The following is a 15,142-nucleotide window of genomic DNA, read 5'->3' on the forward strand; positions in this document are numbered from 1 at the left end:
TATATTGTATGTAGAAAGGCTACGGAATAAAGGAGCTCTCGTTGTTATTTTGGCACACGCAGTGGACATAACATATATGAACCGTGTATGATAGGATAAGACAAGACATGACAGAAAAGAGGCGCAACACATTAATCTTTACTAGCCACTATGCTTACTTTAGAGATCACACACAACTTGCACAGACAAGAAATCATAGATTCCATCAATCACCCCGATGCCGTCGAACCCGACGGAGTAATCTTCAAACAAGCATGACATTTCCCTGGCCGAGCGCCAGCATGGCGACTATCCCAATTTGTCCGCGGACAACTCTGATTCCTTTGCGTAGCTTCCCAACATCGGTCAAGACCATCACTGCCCAGATGGTCGCATTCCATGTAGGTGTATACTTTGTGAGAGCACATGTTGTTCCTGAGAGGATGGTGATGGTAGTGCTGATGTCAATGGATGTTGTTAGTATATGTAGTAGTAGGCTAAAGTAAATGTGTGGGAATGGGGAGAGAGGGATGTATAAGTAGGAGGCGGTGGGTGGGTCGAGGGGAATGTTCTAAGGTTTTGTTAGTATATGGGTTTTAGTAGTTGGGATGTTGCGTGATGATGTTGGGGATTGCCATTCATGTAGTTTAGAGGTGGGCTCATGTTGTTTTGATCATTGGGATGAGCCGTTTAGTTAAGTAGTATGGTAGAGAGAGAGAAGACTGTTCCCAGGTCAGATAAAGAAACTATATTTGCACGCGGATTTCTCCAGGAGTTGGTCTAGCATCGGTTCTCATTTATTTTCGTGTCGGTTCGAGGCACTGGTATCGTACGTAGTCTTATGTTCCGTTCTGTATGCTTACCAGGAATTGATTGTTCCATGCTGTAGTACAAAGTGGATTTTAAATTGGTTTGGTGGTAACCGAACAGGCTCTGTGTAACTTGAGATTTTATAGCGTCGCTGGCTGGAGGACATGAACAAAGCACAGAATCAGTAAGGATTCAGTGATGCAAATATCGATATGATCGATTTCTTTTCTTCTTCAAGTGTATGTAAGAGTGCAATGCAGAGTATATCATGGTGGTATTAATCTGAAAATGACTGCCCCAATGCAGCTGTAATATGCAGACTATTCCAATTCTTCAAGGACGCCCTCACATATCCGTCTGATCTGTCCCCATCTATCCAGCAACATTTGTAACTTCTCTCTTCCCCATGCTTTTGATCCTATTCCCTTATCACTATCTCCGTTCTCCTCTCCTAGATCTCCAAGCTTATTCGCAATAATGTCCATTGTCCCGATGCACTCTTTCAGATATACCTCCACCCAGCCTCGTATTACGCTCGCGGTCTTCTGCGCGTCGACGCCCCGTTCTGAGCGTCCGTTTACGTAGGCGCGCCACTCCCGGAGATTCATGTATTTTAGACATGCGGCGTAGTGGAGGGGTGTTTCCTGGATGAGGGGGTGGGAGAGGGTGTAGTTGCTGTTAGTTTTAGTATACGGTGTCAGTGTTGTGTGTGCATCTGGGTCGGGAATGCAGTTGCGTTTGAAGGTTAATGTGGGGATGTCTCACCCAAAGATCTCCTGTTTAGCTAATTCCTGTTTCTGGGATATGCTTAGATCCTGGAAGATTATGTCGTCGAGGTAGATGCTGTCGGATGGGTTGGTGGGGAGGGTGAAGCCATCTTTCTTTGTTAGTTAAATGAACTGAGATTGAGAGATTGAGATTTGTGAGAATGGCTATATACTGACATTCAACTAGAAGAAAGTCGTTCGAGTGGTTGCCATAGCTCATGTAGACCTCTTCGCCCTTCTCTGGATGATGTTAGTCTCTGCGCTCATAAAGATTGGGAAAGGGGAAAGGGTATACCGTATCGCCGCGTTGCTCGGAAAGTATACTTCTTTCCGTCAAAATTGACATCGCATGCCTGCATATTGTCAATACATACACTCTTATCCAGAAGGTGTATAGACAAGGGATAAACCCACCGCATCATCAACATGATTACAGTAATCCGCAAACGGCACCATTCCAATCGCATCATTCCAATCCTCTGGCTCGTCTTTCCCAGGAGAGACATAATAAAAGCTCCTCGAATTGATAATGCACCAGTAATAAGCGAACGTCTTCCACTCAGTCTCCGGGTACACTTTCAAGACATTCGCCCAGGCATCTTTCAGGCGCTTTTCTTGTTGGCTGAGTAGGTTTTGATATCGTGTGTCGTAGTCTACGCCTACCGGAACTTTGGAGAAGGTGTTCCATTCTCCAGAGATGGAGGGTGGGAGGAGGACTTTCCCCTTATCTTGATCTTGATCTTGTTTTTCTGCTGAGGAAGGGTTGGCGTTGGCTTCGTAGCTCGAATTCGATACCCGAAGATGCGCGGGCCAAAGGACCGGCATGCTATCTTCAAACTCATCAAACGAGGGCCATACTCTCCGCCAAGCATCTAAATTCTTCAGAAGAGCTGGATCGCCGTGTGTGAGAAAAGCAGCCATTATCCCATGTATTGATGTCCCAGCAGGAAATTGCGATGTGAATGATGATGGGATAGAGTCGATAGTCAGCATTAAATCCACAGGAATGGTGAGCATGATCTCATTGTTCTATATAAATTAGCAATGCACCATAGTATCTCATCCCTAGGTCTAGGAGTACAGGATTCAGCAGCCTACTTTTATTGTTCGCGTCGCCTTCATCCCCAACCGTCGGCCGGGGAATCGTGCCGGGGTGACGCCCTTTATTTTGATCCCCGACGCCTCAGCCCATTGCATGAACGCAATATGCTCATCGCCAGGTGAATCATCCATATTCTATCTTGAATTCTGCGCTACTGGACCACGCCGTTGAGATCTGTTGACGCTTGACTCCGATAGGAATCGTGGATGATCGATTGGTGTAGTTCTGCACCGATTAGATAAGCCGATCGATAAGGGAAATTTTATCCCGCATCAACAACATCACATCGGGTGGGATACATCCCTTGCAGGAGTTTCCTCACTCATTTACTTACTTGAAGCTTGCTAATAGAGCTGCACCGCGCTGCGCTGCGCTACACTACTGCTGACAGCAGCAACACATACCATGTCCACCCCCAGCGATGCCCCGCCCGACTCGCACATCGATCATGCCGCCTCCCTCCGCTACTGGAACTCCGTCGCCGCCAACACAAAGACCATGCTGGGCATGCTAGGCTCGTACCCATGGTACACGCGTATCGATCTCCGAGGCTCCAAGACCTTCCTTGGCAAGGTCCGTCGCATGATTCCCAATTGCCCGACGGAGGGGAAGCTCCCGCTCGGTGTGGACTGCGGCGCGGGCGTGGGTCGCGTCACCGAGGGTCTCCTCAGCCAGGTCTGCGAGCGCGTCGATGCCGTCGAGCCCATTGAGAAGTTCACCGAGGTGATTCGGAACTCGGAGCTGAAGCGCACGGGTGTTGTCGGGGATATCTATACAATGGGTCTGGAGAATTGGTATCCTGAGAAGAACAAGTACGATTTGATCTGGACGCAGTTCTGCGTGGGACATCTTACGGATGTGCAGTTGAGGGAGTACTTTGTTCGATGTCGGGAGGCGTTGACGGAGACAGGGATTATGATCGTGAAGGAGAATCAGTCCACCGATCCGATTGGGTTGGATATGTTTGATGAGGAGGATAGTAGTGTGACGAGGACAGATGAGAAGCTTCGGACGCTGTTTAAAGAGGCTGGGTTGGTGCTTCTTGCGTCGGAGTTGCAGTTGGGGTTCCCGAAGAATTTTAAGCTCTTGCCTGTGAGGTTTTATGCGTTGAGACCGTCGACTTGAGGGGTCCCGGGAGAATATTCAGTGTTGAGAATATAGCGGTGCTGAGTATCGTCTGCCGCTGAGACTCTTGAGTGGAAGCGGACTGTGATGTCTTTGATGCTGAGGTTCGCGCCCTACTATCAGTGCGGACGCTGGTATTGCGCAGCCCCGCTTGAAGGAACGCCCAGTTGTGCGCAGCGGATGATACTGCTGCTGCTCATGCGGTATAATGGGATACCTGGATGGACTACCATGTGGAGCATATACCCAGACGGTGCCATGCATACTCCTAGGAGAAATATTGCAAAACCCATTGCACACCAGCGCCTTTGCACACCTGCTGTGAGCGCATCGAGATGCAGAGTGCTTAGATGAATTGGTACGAAGTATCATATCTATCTATGCTAGCTGCAGAAGTGATGCCAATGCGAAATCAACAACCCTGGGAGACATGTTGTTATCGACAGGATCAAGGAGTGTGTGATGGCTATGCAGTCTTCAAACAAAGGCCAGAAAGCATAACCAGATCATGTATGAAAGTAGGAACAAGCAGGGTATCGGTGTATATAGTACAGTGGCTCAAGCCGTCATAAACATTCCATCATCAAAATTTTCTTCAAAATTTCTTATCTCATCACTCAGCGGTCTGGTAGCGTCACGGCTGGTAAGGCTCTGCGGTCACTTGGCATACCTCAATGATCACTCGGTGTAGACGGGGGAGCCTGCTTTTCTCGGAACCAAGGCACGAAACTTGGCAGATGATCCTGCATCGCCTCAAGCCTGGTCCGACCACCACTGGGCGCATCAGGGTCATCGGTGTACGGGATACCTCCCTGGCCCCGGTTTTCTGCCCAAGCCTTTTTCTCGCGCCGAAGATCGCTTTGGACCCAAGGTATCGTGACCAACGTCCAGAGGCCAGCCCATGCGAACGGCAACGACCATCCTAGCTACACATCACTTAGTACCAAGTACTTTAGTTGCTGGAAGTTCACTCACAGTGTATGCAACTGGCTCTGAAACAGTAAATATGATTGCCGTTATGGCGGCAGCGACAACGATAGATCCCCCAGCCCAGAAACAGTTCATCTGGAACAGCATACGCCGGAAGTACGGGCTAGATAGATATCGGGTGCGAAGCGCATATCGGTAAATCTGACCACCACCCCCATCAACTGCCACTACATCCTCGATCAAAACATATAGGGCGGTCGGCATTGTCGAGCCTTTGGGCGTTGATGAAATCCGAAAAGGCGCTTTAACACCACAAACACGAAGGATGTCGAGTGCCAGGTACATGCTGCCGAAGTAAAACATCACCGTCGGAAGGACCATGGCAACTAGTCGGACTATTGACCACGCGGGTTAGCGAGGATACAAAGAAGACGAAGAGATAGGTTTTACCATATGGTTCTTCAGGAACGGTTCCTCTGTGGCGCTGTTAGTCTGGTCCGTGGACAAATGGATGGCAGCACCTACACAATTAGCTCAATCGCCAGTATCAACCAGACGATGGTGAAATTGATATGGAAGAAATCGAGCTACATCCGGTCAGCGCCCACTTCTATACAAGTTTTAGCCATGGAGAGCGTACCCATCCCTTCCTAGCGTTCAATGGACGGGCTCGCGAGTCTTTGCGGAACAAGTTGTAGAGACGATAAAAGTATTCGAATACCGATACACCTCCTAACGAAGCCGTTACAATACTGAATACTATAGGACAGTGAATGAGTAGCTGATTTATGAATAAGGTAAAGAGGCAGATATCCACGTACCCAGGTTGTGCGAAAGATCAGTGGCGTACCAGAGCGCCCAGTAGAGGACGAGCGGTTGGGCCAGAGTATCAATCATGAAGATTGTCCAGAAGATGGCGATGGACTTCTTCCTCGAGCGCAAGGAGTATGGGAGCGGTGGAGGCTCAGGACACGCAGCAGGCCTCGATTCCTCGTCCATCGAGTTGGCAGTCGTAGTGCGGGTGGGCGAAGTTTAATTTGTCAATCTCACGCAATCTGCAATGGCCGGGTCTAGGGTAATAGTATTCGAGAGACAAGGGAAGACATGACGGGAGAGGACGGAGATGGGAATGGGAGGAACAGGAAGGAGAAATCCCAGATGAAGTCAATCTGACTGACGAGAGATAAGCCAGAAAGGCCGGAAACGACGGCAGGGACGCCTCGTAAACGAGCCCAAGGCTTTCAGTGGAAATGTTTTTGCCATCGGCGGCATCGGTTGGTTTTGGCCGTGATGCCTGACGTAACCGGGCCGTGATGTCATGCTGCTAGTTGTCGATCCTGCGCTCCAGACCGGTTCTGCACAGGATTAGTGAGACATCGTTGTTTCTTTGTTTATTCACCCTCAGATATTGCAAGGACTGAGGGCACCATCGTACATACCGTACATACAGGATGTTCTGGGGTATGCTTATCTCTCTCGCAGAAGCGTGAACCAAGCGGTTGCAGGGAATGGAACAGGCATCCAAGCGACGGAAGGAAAATAGTATCATCCATACATTTCGTACATTAAAATGGCTTCCACAGCAGCAGTGGAGAAGATTATGAGGGAGCTTTGATATAAAATCGACTTAAGTTGAGTTGGTTATGCCCTTGGTGGATGTGCATAACATGATTCCAGAAGAATAACTTAAAAACTACTTTGTACAAAGTGGGAGAGTCAGCTGACCCATTCCATTTCCCTCTTTGAGGCGGCACTGACCGAATCTGGAAGGACAGACTCGGAATGTGCCGGGGTTACTCCAAACAGAATAGCCGGTGATCATCAATCCTAGCAGTTGCAGTTTGCTTTGCACGTCAAATACTTATGGAGTATCCATCTAAAGGGTCTCTTGATCCACTCCCGACCGTGTCTCCACTTGCTCCCCGTCCCGATTTCAGGGTAGCTCGGGCCGTACCACTGAATGATGCATGTAGCACGGCATCTCTGCTGTAATGCTTCTCTCAGTTGATGGTGATAATTTCACTTACTGACTAGCTGACGCTGGTTGCCAGTTTCTCCACACACTACTTTGGCAATGAAGGGAGGTGCATATCGAATTTTCGTCATTATAGTGACGTTGACTGCACTGCATCTCCTTACTATCCCAGTATCCAACTTCCATCAGCTCTTCTATTTATTCCCATCTATCCAGCTTCTTGGAATCTATTGAGCCAGTAGAAGATGATGTTCTTGTGAGAGCAACCGTTATCTAGTTGCGAGATTATTGTGCTAATCTAGTGATTGTAGCAAGCCTTCCCTCGAATTGAGCTATCTGTCTCAGAACTGTGCCTTGGTACATACTAAATGGGCTCAAAGGATATATGCAAGAAGTCCACAGATGGAGTTCTTGAGGTAACTGTTGCTAGCTGGAGAGAGAGTAATGGGCAATACTATCTTCTCGAAGCTACTAACTTCAGCTCATTAGAGAAGACAGCTGATGGCCTCATACCAGGCAGGTTTCTCATCCGCCGTCTGGGAGATTGGGTCTCAGGAAATCTGTAAGGTCATCGGACGATTCCCGTTACGACTGGACTGATCTTCTTGAACTGAAGCTCTCCAGCGTAGGATTTCAACTTGAACACAACCATGTTGCATGGCAGAAGTCTTTAGATTTGGCCCATTTTGATGTTCATGAGCTTAGTGATGCCTTGTGATACATACACCCCTTCATGTCTACCCACTCCTAGTCCGTCTAGGCCCGGCTGATGTGTTACTGACTAAGAAAGTGCGGTAACACTGATAGATTCTAATTAATATGAATAGGATCCCTTTTTGACATCAGAAGTCTCACTTGTGAATCGTTATCTTCAGTCACTTGGAGAGCATAATCTAACTATGCATCAGATATTGTAGTAAATTACATAATATGTGTTGCATCTGTTTCACGTGACAGCTGTCCGCCACCCCCGCGGTATGTTCGGGCTTCACCTCGCATTTCCTCCGCGACGCTGGTTCGAATCGCGTCTCTGCCTCTACATCTTCCTTCATTTTCTGCTCCCCAACCCGTTGTCTGGGAGATGGATTGACGTCAATTCGTGTTGGTCGAAATTTGCATGAGACAGTCTGGACGCTGACATGGCCAAAGATGGCCCCGAGTCTACGGGATTTGATTGATTTTCTCCTTGCGGAGATTGCCCTCTGCGGTGATCAAGGTCAGTTGCTCGCTCGTCTTTTTCTTTTTCCTCCGGTCGTGACGGTCTCGAAAAATCCCCACCGACATGGCCAACCCCTGCATGCGCCATCCGTCTGATTGGACCATGAGGTAACATCCAGCTCGGGTCTTTTCAACGGCGAACCTTGCCTTTGGATACCTGCATAAACTTTATCGCCTATGATTGCATTGGTTTTAGTACTATTATGGCTAGTCAACTAACCTCGTTCAGGAGCTTCTCCTGCCGATATACTAACCTTTATTGATACTTTCTATGCCAAGGCGGCGCAAGATGCAGCTGGCCGTGCGCACAACGTGGACCGCCGGTTCCAGGAGAAGGTCTGGTCCTGGCTAATGAAGAACCCAGAGGTATCAGTTGGCAAAGACAGAGAAGGCAATCACCTCAGCCTCCGGGATGCCGAGCGTGGTCAAACCAATGCGGAGACAGACCAAGCCGTCATCGGGGCATCGGACTCGGCCCGGGTGTTTGTGTCCAAAGAGCGAACCTGGCTCGCAGTGGCTGGTCACGGACCGGATGAAACCAAGGTGTTCCCCACGGAATTCGCTCTTCTCTCTATTATTGCATCGCGCAAGCACAACGGCATTGCGCAGACAGAACTAGTCAGAGTCAGTGGCCAGGACAAACGTTCCGTGCCGAAGCGTACGGATGTTCTGCAGCAAAAGGGCTACATCGAGAAACGCGCCATTCAAGTCAAGTCTACTCGTACCAGCCTTTGTACTTTGCGCAAGTTCTTGACACCAGAGCATGCCCCTGTAGACAGGGACTCTGGGCAGGATGCAGATGCGACCAAGCAGGAGAACATGATCGATTTCAAAGAGTTTCTTGATCAGCTTTTCCAAATCCTCCAGGAATATCAGATCATTTCTCGCAATGACTTGAAGCAGAAGCTTGGGTTTCAAGATCACTGGCGCTGGAGGATCTTATCCCGTGCGCTTCGAAAGTTTGAACGTATTGGCGTTCTTAAACGTGTTCGAGCTTTGTCTCAGTATGCCGACACTCTGAAAAAGTTCCACCCTTGCGTCATGCTTATAAGAGAACCAACGGAGAGAGACTTCGAACTATTTAACGAATTCAGTCGCGGCATACTTTCCAATCTAGAACAGGAAGATAATCTCGACATTGAGGATGATATGGAGCAAGATGGCACATCACAGAGCCCCTTACAGCCAAACAGCAACGGCACGGTCGGTCTAGTGAAGCGTGAAGCAGTAGAAGAGGCTGGTCGGATTCTCCCTTCTTGGTCCCCAGACAGGAGCATTCACAATCAGATCTTTGAGATTGTTGATCGAACAGGAACTGATGGTATCACCAATCAGGTAAGCACCTGGCATACTACTGTGACAGCCAACGTTTACTGAAGCTATCAGGGAATCCTGAGAGCCTGTTTTGGCGGCTACTTCAGACGACCTTTGGAGAACGCAGTGAGTCGTCTCGTAGAATGTTGGCAGCTATCCCAACCTCTGCACCTGCGCCATCTGGCTATTGTGAGAGATACGGCGCTTCAGCGCACTATCACTCATTATGTCCATTATACTGCAATGAACTTCAAGCAGCTGGTCGATGCAGGGGAGGCGCTGTGGGAGGCGGTTGAGTTCTCTCCGAAAAAAGCGAAGTCAATTAGCGCACACATTCATCCTGTTGATGCCGCTCCCCAACTTGATGCTCATGGGCTCACCCTCGCTGTGTTAAAGAAGGAATTATGCAAGGATGGGAACGTTACACTGCTGGAGTGTATCTCGGTAGTTAAACCGGCAAACTACGTATTTTCAGGCAGCGATGCCGTAGCGGCACGCCGGGAGGATGGAACATACACGATCCATCAACGTATTCGCGGTTCTGGTGACTCAACTGCGCAGCCTTATGCCACGCCGGTTAGGGTGAAGATAGAAGGTCAGGAGGGCTCTGATACAGAGATGGCTGATGTGCCTTCTGTGAAACCGGTCAAAAGCCGCCCAAGGAAGTCGCAACTTGATCCTGAAGTATTCCGGGGCATGTCTGAAAAGGAGAAGCTCGAGGCTCTTGGACTGGATGAGACTTGGACGGAGTACAGCGTCTTGCTCATAGAACGCACCGGGCCGGGTGTGTACGTTACTACTCGTGGACGTCGGCGACCGGCAGGCAAGAGGCAAGGGCGGCCAAAAATCAGTCGGATCGCTGTGTTCAAGACACCAAAGTTGGCAACTTTGCCTTGGTTCCAGAAAGACACAGCCGAGCCAGATGACGAGTCTGTGCTTGTATCCAGGAAGACTCGTTTGCAGGCCAGCGGACGGACTCAATCCTCTCCTGCAGTTGACGATGGTCTCCCACCCCAATTCACTTCTCCAGCTCTTTCTGTTAGAGGCTCGAAGAGATTGCGTCAGGATGGGTCAGATACCGAATATGGATTGGAGGGTGAAAATGCGCCAAAGCACCGGCGTGTTGAGGAAGTCAATGGGGATTCGCAAAATGGTTCGCCGACTGCAGAACCGCTCGAGCGTGAACCTGAAGCGACACAGACGTCGCCTTTGAGACGAACTAAAAGAAAAAGAGCAGTGTCGCCTATGCTCACAGAAGAAGGTCCCTCGCAGACAGACGACGGCTCTGTATTGGATAACGTTTCATCTCGGAAACTCCCGCGGAGCAGCGGCCGATCCGCCACTCGCAATGGGGATATAGAAACCTTTTTCAAACGGGCTCGCTCTGGACAAGCCTTACGGGACAGGAAAGGTACAACCACCGAGTCGACCGCTGAAACCGGAAAAGGCAATGATGCCGTTGAAGATGAGCCTGAGGCTTCAGCGGCGGAAAGGCCATCGGAGAGAGGTACCGTTACCAACGAATCTTCAGAAATCGCTACGACAAACGACATGACTCAACAAAGCTTGGCTGAACCAGCTGCGCCCGAAACGACAGAACAGAAGAAGAGTGCCCCAGAAGCACCTGAGCCATCTGGTAGAAAGCGAAGAATATTTGCAGAGAAAGGTGGTTCCGTCGCTGTCCTTCGGAGGTCGATTGTCCTGGATATCCTTGAACAAGCTGGCGGCGCGTATCCTATGGGCACAGAAATCTGGTATCCATTCATGACAGCCTGGCAAAAGAAGAGACATAAGGAAATACCAGATCTGCGCACAATCAGATCGGTCGTCAAAATCATGGTTGATGCCGGCAAGGTCCGGCAGTTGACTTTCAGTGGGCGAGACCGGAAGGGTGTCATGGTAACAAAGAAGATCATCTATAAGGCGGACATGAAGCCCGACGACCCCCTGATTCTGGATATGCAAAAGGAAATGCTGGCCACAGATCGGTACTATTTCCCTCCTAATGTTGAGATTGACCCAGAGATCTCAAAGAATGGCAATCGGGGTACGCCACGCAGAGATGAGAAACTACTCTCCCAGCTCCCGGTGGAACGGGGCATTACCGTACAGCTGCACCAAAAGCCGGCAATGGTTCGCGCCGTGGAAAAGCGCCGACGCCATATGCTGCGTAGCGAACTGTTGCAACATTTGAGTATGGGAGAGGAGTATGAGACAGCAGACGGTGCAGAGATCGTGCGACTCATGACTCTGAGTCGTCGCGGTGACCAAGATGATCCACGCGCATTGACATCTATCTCCCGACCGGGGCGTGCGGGCGATGGGCCCAGACGAGGTCAAAGACAGCAGGTGGAGGCAGGGCTGGCTTCACTGCGCAAGATGAGGCGACTGTGGTCTACTATAGCACCCCACGCGATGCTCATGAATACGAAGCCGACGTTCCATGCCACCACTGGAACTTTTGGTACAGAAGCTGGAATTCCGGCTATACAAGCTGCAAGAGACCGCGCGAAAGCGGCTGGAAGAAAGAAAACCCACGACCTACCGCATTCCCTTGATGATCTGTTCAGCCAGACGCGGAGACGAGTCATGGACGACACTGGAGACGCTGACCCACGATCACGCCAGTTCTTCCGGGATAACAATACTATTCTCAAGTGGGAGCTCAGCCACGAGGATTTGCTCCGTCGAAAGAGCGCGGATCTGTTCTACATCAACCAGACTGTTCAAAACATGGAGACTCCTGGTATCGAAGGCGATATCCGGTTCGATGTCGACGAGCAGACTGGAGACGCAGCTACAGAAGTGACACCCATGATTACTCGACATAAGGCGCGTCTGGAACGTCAAACTTCACAATCGCGGCGAAGACGGTCCGAGACTGCTACCGAGCCTGGGCATCGTCGTCTTACCAAGTTGAATGAGAGCATTGCTTCTGACGGAAATAAGCCTGCTACGGCTCAACCCGTCTCGCGCCAGCCATTACGCCGGAGCCGTCTTGTCTCGCAGATGCCACGGACACTAGTCCAGCAGTTCATAGCCGCAATTGTTGCTGTGCGCAGTTTAGCTGGAGGTTCCGATGCTCGTCTGGTTGATTGGTCACTTCTTTGCTGCTGCTTTCCGGACTTGGATCCAGCCTTTGTTATTCACCGAGCTAGAGGAATACTTGGGAAATATCGCCTGCAGATCGCCAAGTTGCAAGGCGATTTCCAAGAAAGGTTCATCGAGGCGTATGCTAATAACGAGGTTCCTCCCATTGACTACGACAACCTAGAAGGGTATGACTGGAAGAGAGTTATTGAGTGGGCGAACACGAAACTAGATGCCCCCAAGTCCGAGAAGCTCCCCGATCTACCTGCAACGCGAGAACAGTTTGACAGTGTCTTTGAACTAAGGGAGGAGGCGCTCGTACCAATCGATGAACTGTACCAAACCAACCAGTCGATAACCGTGGGCCGCAAGCGCGCCCTGATCGCTGGTGTCCCATTCGCTGCTCCTCTGCCGGAGAAATACAACCGGCCTCAGCCGCGGAGAGCGGAGCTGTCCCGCTTGGAAGTGGTCAAGACCTGGGTGCGAGCCAACGTGGTGACACCAGAGGAAAAGTACCGCCCAGCCGAGGCGCGACAGGCGCTGGAGATGTTCGGAGAGCATGTGGTGCAGCAGGCATTGCAGTCTCTCGTAACAGAACGAGCACTCTCCATGGGCAACAGAGGCCGCATTACCCCAGGCCGAAATTACGACGTGACAGAATACTTCCTATTGGCACTGGGCCGGCGACGCGTCATCGAAAGTACGGAGCTGCGGCGAGCGCAGCGATTCAAGACCGAGATCCTGGACCCGACACTGCGCAAGCAAGGATACATGGACATCGACTACAACGCCGAAGACGGCGACATGCTTGTAGTGATCAACCTGTTTGCCACGGGTCGTGTGGTGCTTCACCCGCGCGATGTGCCGCGCGAGAAGTACGGACTAACGGACGGGGGCTACCTGACGCGGCAGATCGACAAGGACAAGCTGCGATTCTCGATAGAGGTGCGACCGGCCAAATCGTACGTCTATGGCAACCCTATCCAAGAGAAGCTACAAAGCCTTGTGGCACCGCGTCCGCAGGGTGTCGATGCGGCCACGCAGCTGCCAGCGAAGATACCCCTGTGGTACGACATCCACGGGTCGTTTGTCCGGGTGCTGTGGGACATGGCGTTGGCGGCGGTCGTGGGATGCGTGGCGACGCGGCCGAGGATTGATGCCAGTGTGATAGCGGGGATGTTGAAGCCGACGATGGGCGAGTGGGAGGTGCAGCTGCTGTTGGAGTGGTTGGAGGGGGTGGGTGTGGCGACGCAGGAATCGGGGTGGGTAGTACGAGAATGGTGGTGGATGGTATTGGGTGATATTTAATGTACATTGGCAGATACAGATTGGATGAGTGTTTAGTAGCTCGAACTTGATGTATGTAAATGACCAATTAATGCCAGACACTGAATTTTGATGTCAGTTCTACCTTAACAATATCCCATACAAAACCTGCTTGCCTACCTACTACAGATGAACCTAACATAATCTGACTTCTCTCCATCACACAATCAGCTTTGAATTACAAACACTAACCCCCATCCCAAACATACCATACTACCACACCCACATAGCCACTTCCTACATCCTACATCTCGAACATTCAACCACAAACTCACATTGAAATTACCAGAAACACAACCTGTGGCAAGCCTAACACAAAACACCTAATATACACAACCATAACCATTATACCTAATAACCCAGGGTACTGTATGAATTACCATCCAACGCCAAACAAACACCATTGCTTCATGTGGAACACAGAAATAAGTAAAGAGGATAGCAGGATCACTCCGAGTCCATGTCACGCGTCAGCCGTCGCAGGATCATGGCTGCTAGTGCGATGATGACGCCGATAATGGCTCGGTCGAGCCAGGGTGTATCTTGAGATGTTGCAGCAGCAGCAGCAGCAGCTGGTGCAGCAGGCACTGGTGGTGGAGGTCTTGTTGCTGGGGGAGTATGTTGTAATTGCTGTTGTTGGGGTTGCTGTGTCTGTGCCTGTGCCTGTACCTCTGCTTGAGGGATCTGAGACGTATCCACACCTGCAGCTATACCTGCATCCGCAGCTGCAGCCTCATCCCCATCCCCATCCTTCTTCCCCGCCTCCATACCCTCACTTTTATCCTCCCCCCCAAAAACCCCCTCAAAATCCTCCCCCTCAACCACCACCCCCCTCTCCCTACAAACCCCCCACCACTCCCTCATAACCACCTCATTCCCCCTCCCCTTACTCCCCTCACACCCCTCACACCTCCACATCCTACTCTCCCTCGCATACCTCCTCCTCACCTCATCCGCCACATCCAACCCGCCCACCTGGCCCTTCGCATCTCCATCCATGAAACTCCGCAGCGCAATCAACGCCGTTCGGATCCCCCACGCTGGCTGCCACGTCTCCTCATGATGGCCTGAGATACTGAGACAGATCTCCCGGTTGACTTCAAATCGTCCCGAGGGGGTTAGGAATCGGAAGCTCGGGGGGCGGAGTGGGTATGTGGGTGGGAGGGTGATGCGGCCGTGGTAGATGCCGCCGGCGTAGGGGGAGGGTGGTGGTGGGCCCAGGAGCGTGAAGTGCCAGTCGAAGAGGTTGGTGTCGGATACTGGGGCCGCGTGGAAGTAGGGGGATGGGTTGGTTTGGAGGTCTGTGGATTCTTTGAGGAGGCGGCGGGTGGAGGGGGACATTGTCTGCTTTTTATATTGGGTTGGGTGGGTTGGGTTGGTGGTGGTGGTGTCACACCGGCGTTGGTTGGTGTTTTCGTAGGTAGACAGGTGGCGTGTGTAAAGTGGTGGATGGTGGATGGTGGATGGTGGATGTTGTAATGAGTGAGGTATAGTTGATGATGTGAC

At 50.9% G+C, this 15,142-nt stretch overlaps 6 protein-coding genes across 6 annotated transcripts; 3 read left to right on the top strand and 3 right to left on the bottom strand.

Annotated features, from left to right (window-relative positions):
* Positions 1–1,065: 1,065 nt before the first annotated feature.
* BO87DRAFT_379019 (ribosomal N-lysine methyltransferase) lies at positions 1,066–2,810 on the bottom strand. The gene is made up of 6 exons (XM_025623929.1): positions 2,655–2,810; positions 1,971–2,585; positions 1,852–1,909; positions 1,734–1,796; positions 1,555–1,666; positions 1,066–1,464 (listed from the first exon to the last, which is right to left on the bottom strand). Exons 1-6 carry the CDS (start codon positions 2,787–2,789, stop codon positions 1,110–1,112), a joined length of 1,338 nt encoding a protein of 445 aa, XP_025476875.1. The 5' UTR covers positions 2,790–2,810; the 3' UTR covers positions 1,066–1,109.
* A 106-nt stretch (positions 2,811–2,916) lies between these two features.
* Positions 2,917–3,958, top strand: BO87DRAFT_125271 (N-terminal protein methyltransferase). The gene is made up of 2 exons (XM_025618004.1): positions 2,917–2,948; positions 3,010–3,958. Exon 2 carries the CDS (start codon positions 3,064–3,066, stop codon positions 3,781–3,783), a length of 720 nt encoding a protein of 239 aa, XP_025476876.1. The 5' UTR covers positions 2,917–2,948; positions 3,010–3,063; the 3' UTR covers positions 3,784–3,958.
* A 496-nt stretch (positions 3,959–4,454) lies between these two features.
* On the bottom strand, positions 4,455–5,712 carry BO87DRAFT_315066 (uncharacterized protein; the record flags this gene model as incomplete). The annotated part of the gene is made up of 6 exons (XM_025619683.1): positions 4,455–4,709; positions 4,759–5,108; positions 5,164–5,189; positions 5,239–5,300; positions 5,354–5,472; positions 5,535–5,712. 6 exons carry the CDS (start codon positions 5,710–5,712, stop codon positions 4,455–4,457), a joined length of 990 nt encoding a protein of 329 aa, XP_025476877.1.
* Positions 5,713–6,910: 1,198 nt separating this feature from the next.
* Positions 6,911–7,535, top strand: BO87DRAFT_125318 (uncharacterized protein). Its single transcript, XM_025618006.1, has 3 exons — positions 6,911–6,944; positions 7,000–7,250; positions 7,313–7,535. Exons 2-3 carry the CDS (start codon positions 7,057–7,059, stop codon positions 7,404–7,406), a joined length of 288 nt encoding a protein of 95 aa, XP_025476878.1. The 5' UTR covers positions 6,911–6,944; positions 7,000–7,056; the 3' UTR covers positions 7,407–7,535.
* A 224-nt stretch (positions 7,536–7,759) lies between these two features.
* Positions 7,760–13,618, top strand: BO87DRAFT_364928 (putative TFIIIC transcription initiation factor complex subunits Tfc3; the record flags this gene model as incomplete). Its single annotated transcript, XM_025621774.1, has 3 exons — positions 7,760–7,904; positions 8,136–9,241; positions 9,293–13,618. The coding sequence occupies exons 1-3, from the start codon at positions 7,838–7,840 to the stop codon at positions 13,616–13,618; spliced, it is 5,499 nt and encodes a 1,832-aa protein (XP_025476879.1). The 5' UTR covers positions 7,760–7,837.
* A 282-nt stretch (positions 13,619–13,900) lies between these two features.
* Positions 13,901–15,108, bottom strand: BO87DRAFT_364930 (ubiquitin-conjugating enzyme E2). Its single transcript, XM_025621775.1, has 2 exons — positions 14,597–15,108; positions 13,901–14,446 (listed from the first exon to the last, which is right to left on the bottom strand). Exons 1-2 carry the CDS (start codon positions 14,975–14,977, stop codon positions 14,084–14,086), a joined length of 744 nt encoding a protein of 247 aa, XP_025476880.1. The 5' UTR covers positions 14,978–15,108; the 3' UTR covers positions 13,901–14,083.
* Positions 15,109–15,142: the final 34 nt, after the last annotated feature.

The sequence above is a fragment of the Aspergillus neoniger genome, assembly GCF_003184625.1.
Source record: "Aspergillus neoniger CBS 115656 unplaced genomic scaffold BO87scaffold_29, whole genome shotgun sequence".
Taxonomy (NCBI): Eukaryota; Fungi; Ascomycota; class Eurotiomycetes; order Eurotiales; family Aspergillaceae; genus Aspergillus; species Aspergillus neoniger.

What these genes read in the sequence shown, in the direction of transcription:
- BO87DRAFT_379019 (XM_025623929.1), bottom strand. Translation starts at nt 2,789, where the DNA reads ATGGATGATTCACCTGGCGATGAGCATATTGCGTTCATGCAATGGGCT. An exon ending in AGGCGACGCGAACAATAAAA is followed by an intron (nt 2,586 to 2,654) that starts GTAGGCTGCTGA and finishes TAATTTATATAG; the next exon opens with AACAATGAGATCATGCTCAC. An exon ending in CCGAGCAACGCGGCGATACG is followed by an intron (nt 1,797 to 1,851) that starts GTATACCCTTTC and finishes AACATCATCCAG; the next exon opens with AGAAGGGCGAAGAGGTCTAC.
- BO87DRAFT_125271 (XM_025618004.1), top strand. Translation starts at nt 3,064, where the DNA reads ATGTCCACCCCCAGCGATGCCCCGCCCGACTCGCACATCGATCATGCC.
- BO87DRAFT_125318 (XM_025618006.1), top strand. Translation starts at nt 7,057, where the DNA reads ATGGGCTCAAAGGATATATGCAAGAAGTCCACAGATGGAGTTCTTGAG. An exon ending in GATTGGGTCTCAGGAAATCT is followed by an intron (nt 7,251 to 7,312) that starts GTAAGGTCATCG and finishes GAAGCTCTCCAG; the next exon opens with CGTAGGATTTCAACTTGAAC.
- BO87DRAFT_364930 (XM_025621775.1), bottom strand. Translation starts at nt 14,977, where the DNA reads ATGTCCCCCTCCACCCGCCGCCTCCTCAAAGAATCCACAGACCTCCAA. An exon ending in GCCAGGTGGGCGGGTTGGAT is followed by an intron (nt 14,447 to 14,596) that starts GTGGCGGATGAG and finishes GTTGAGGGGGAG; the next exon opens with GATTTTGAGGGGGTTTTTGG.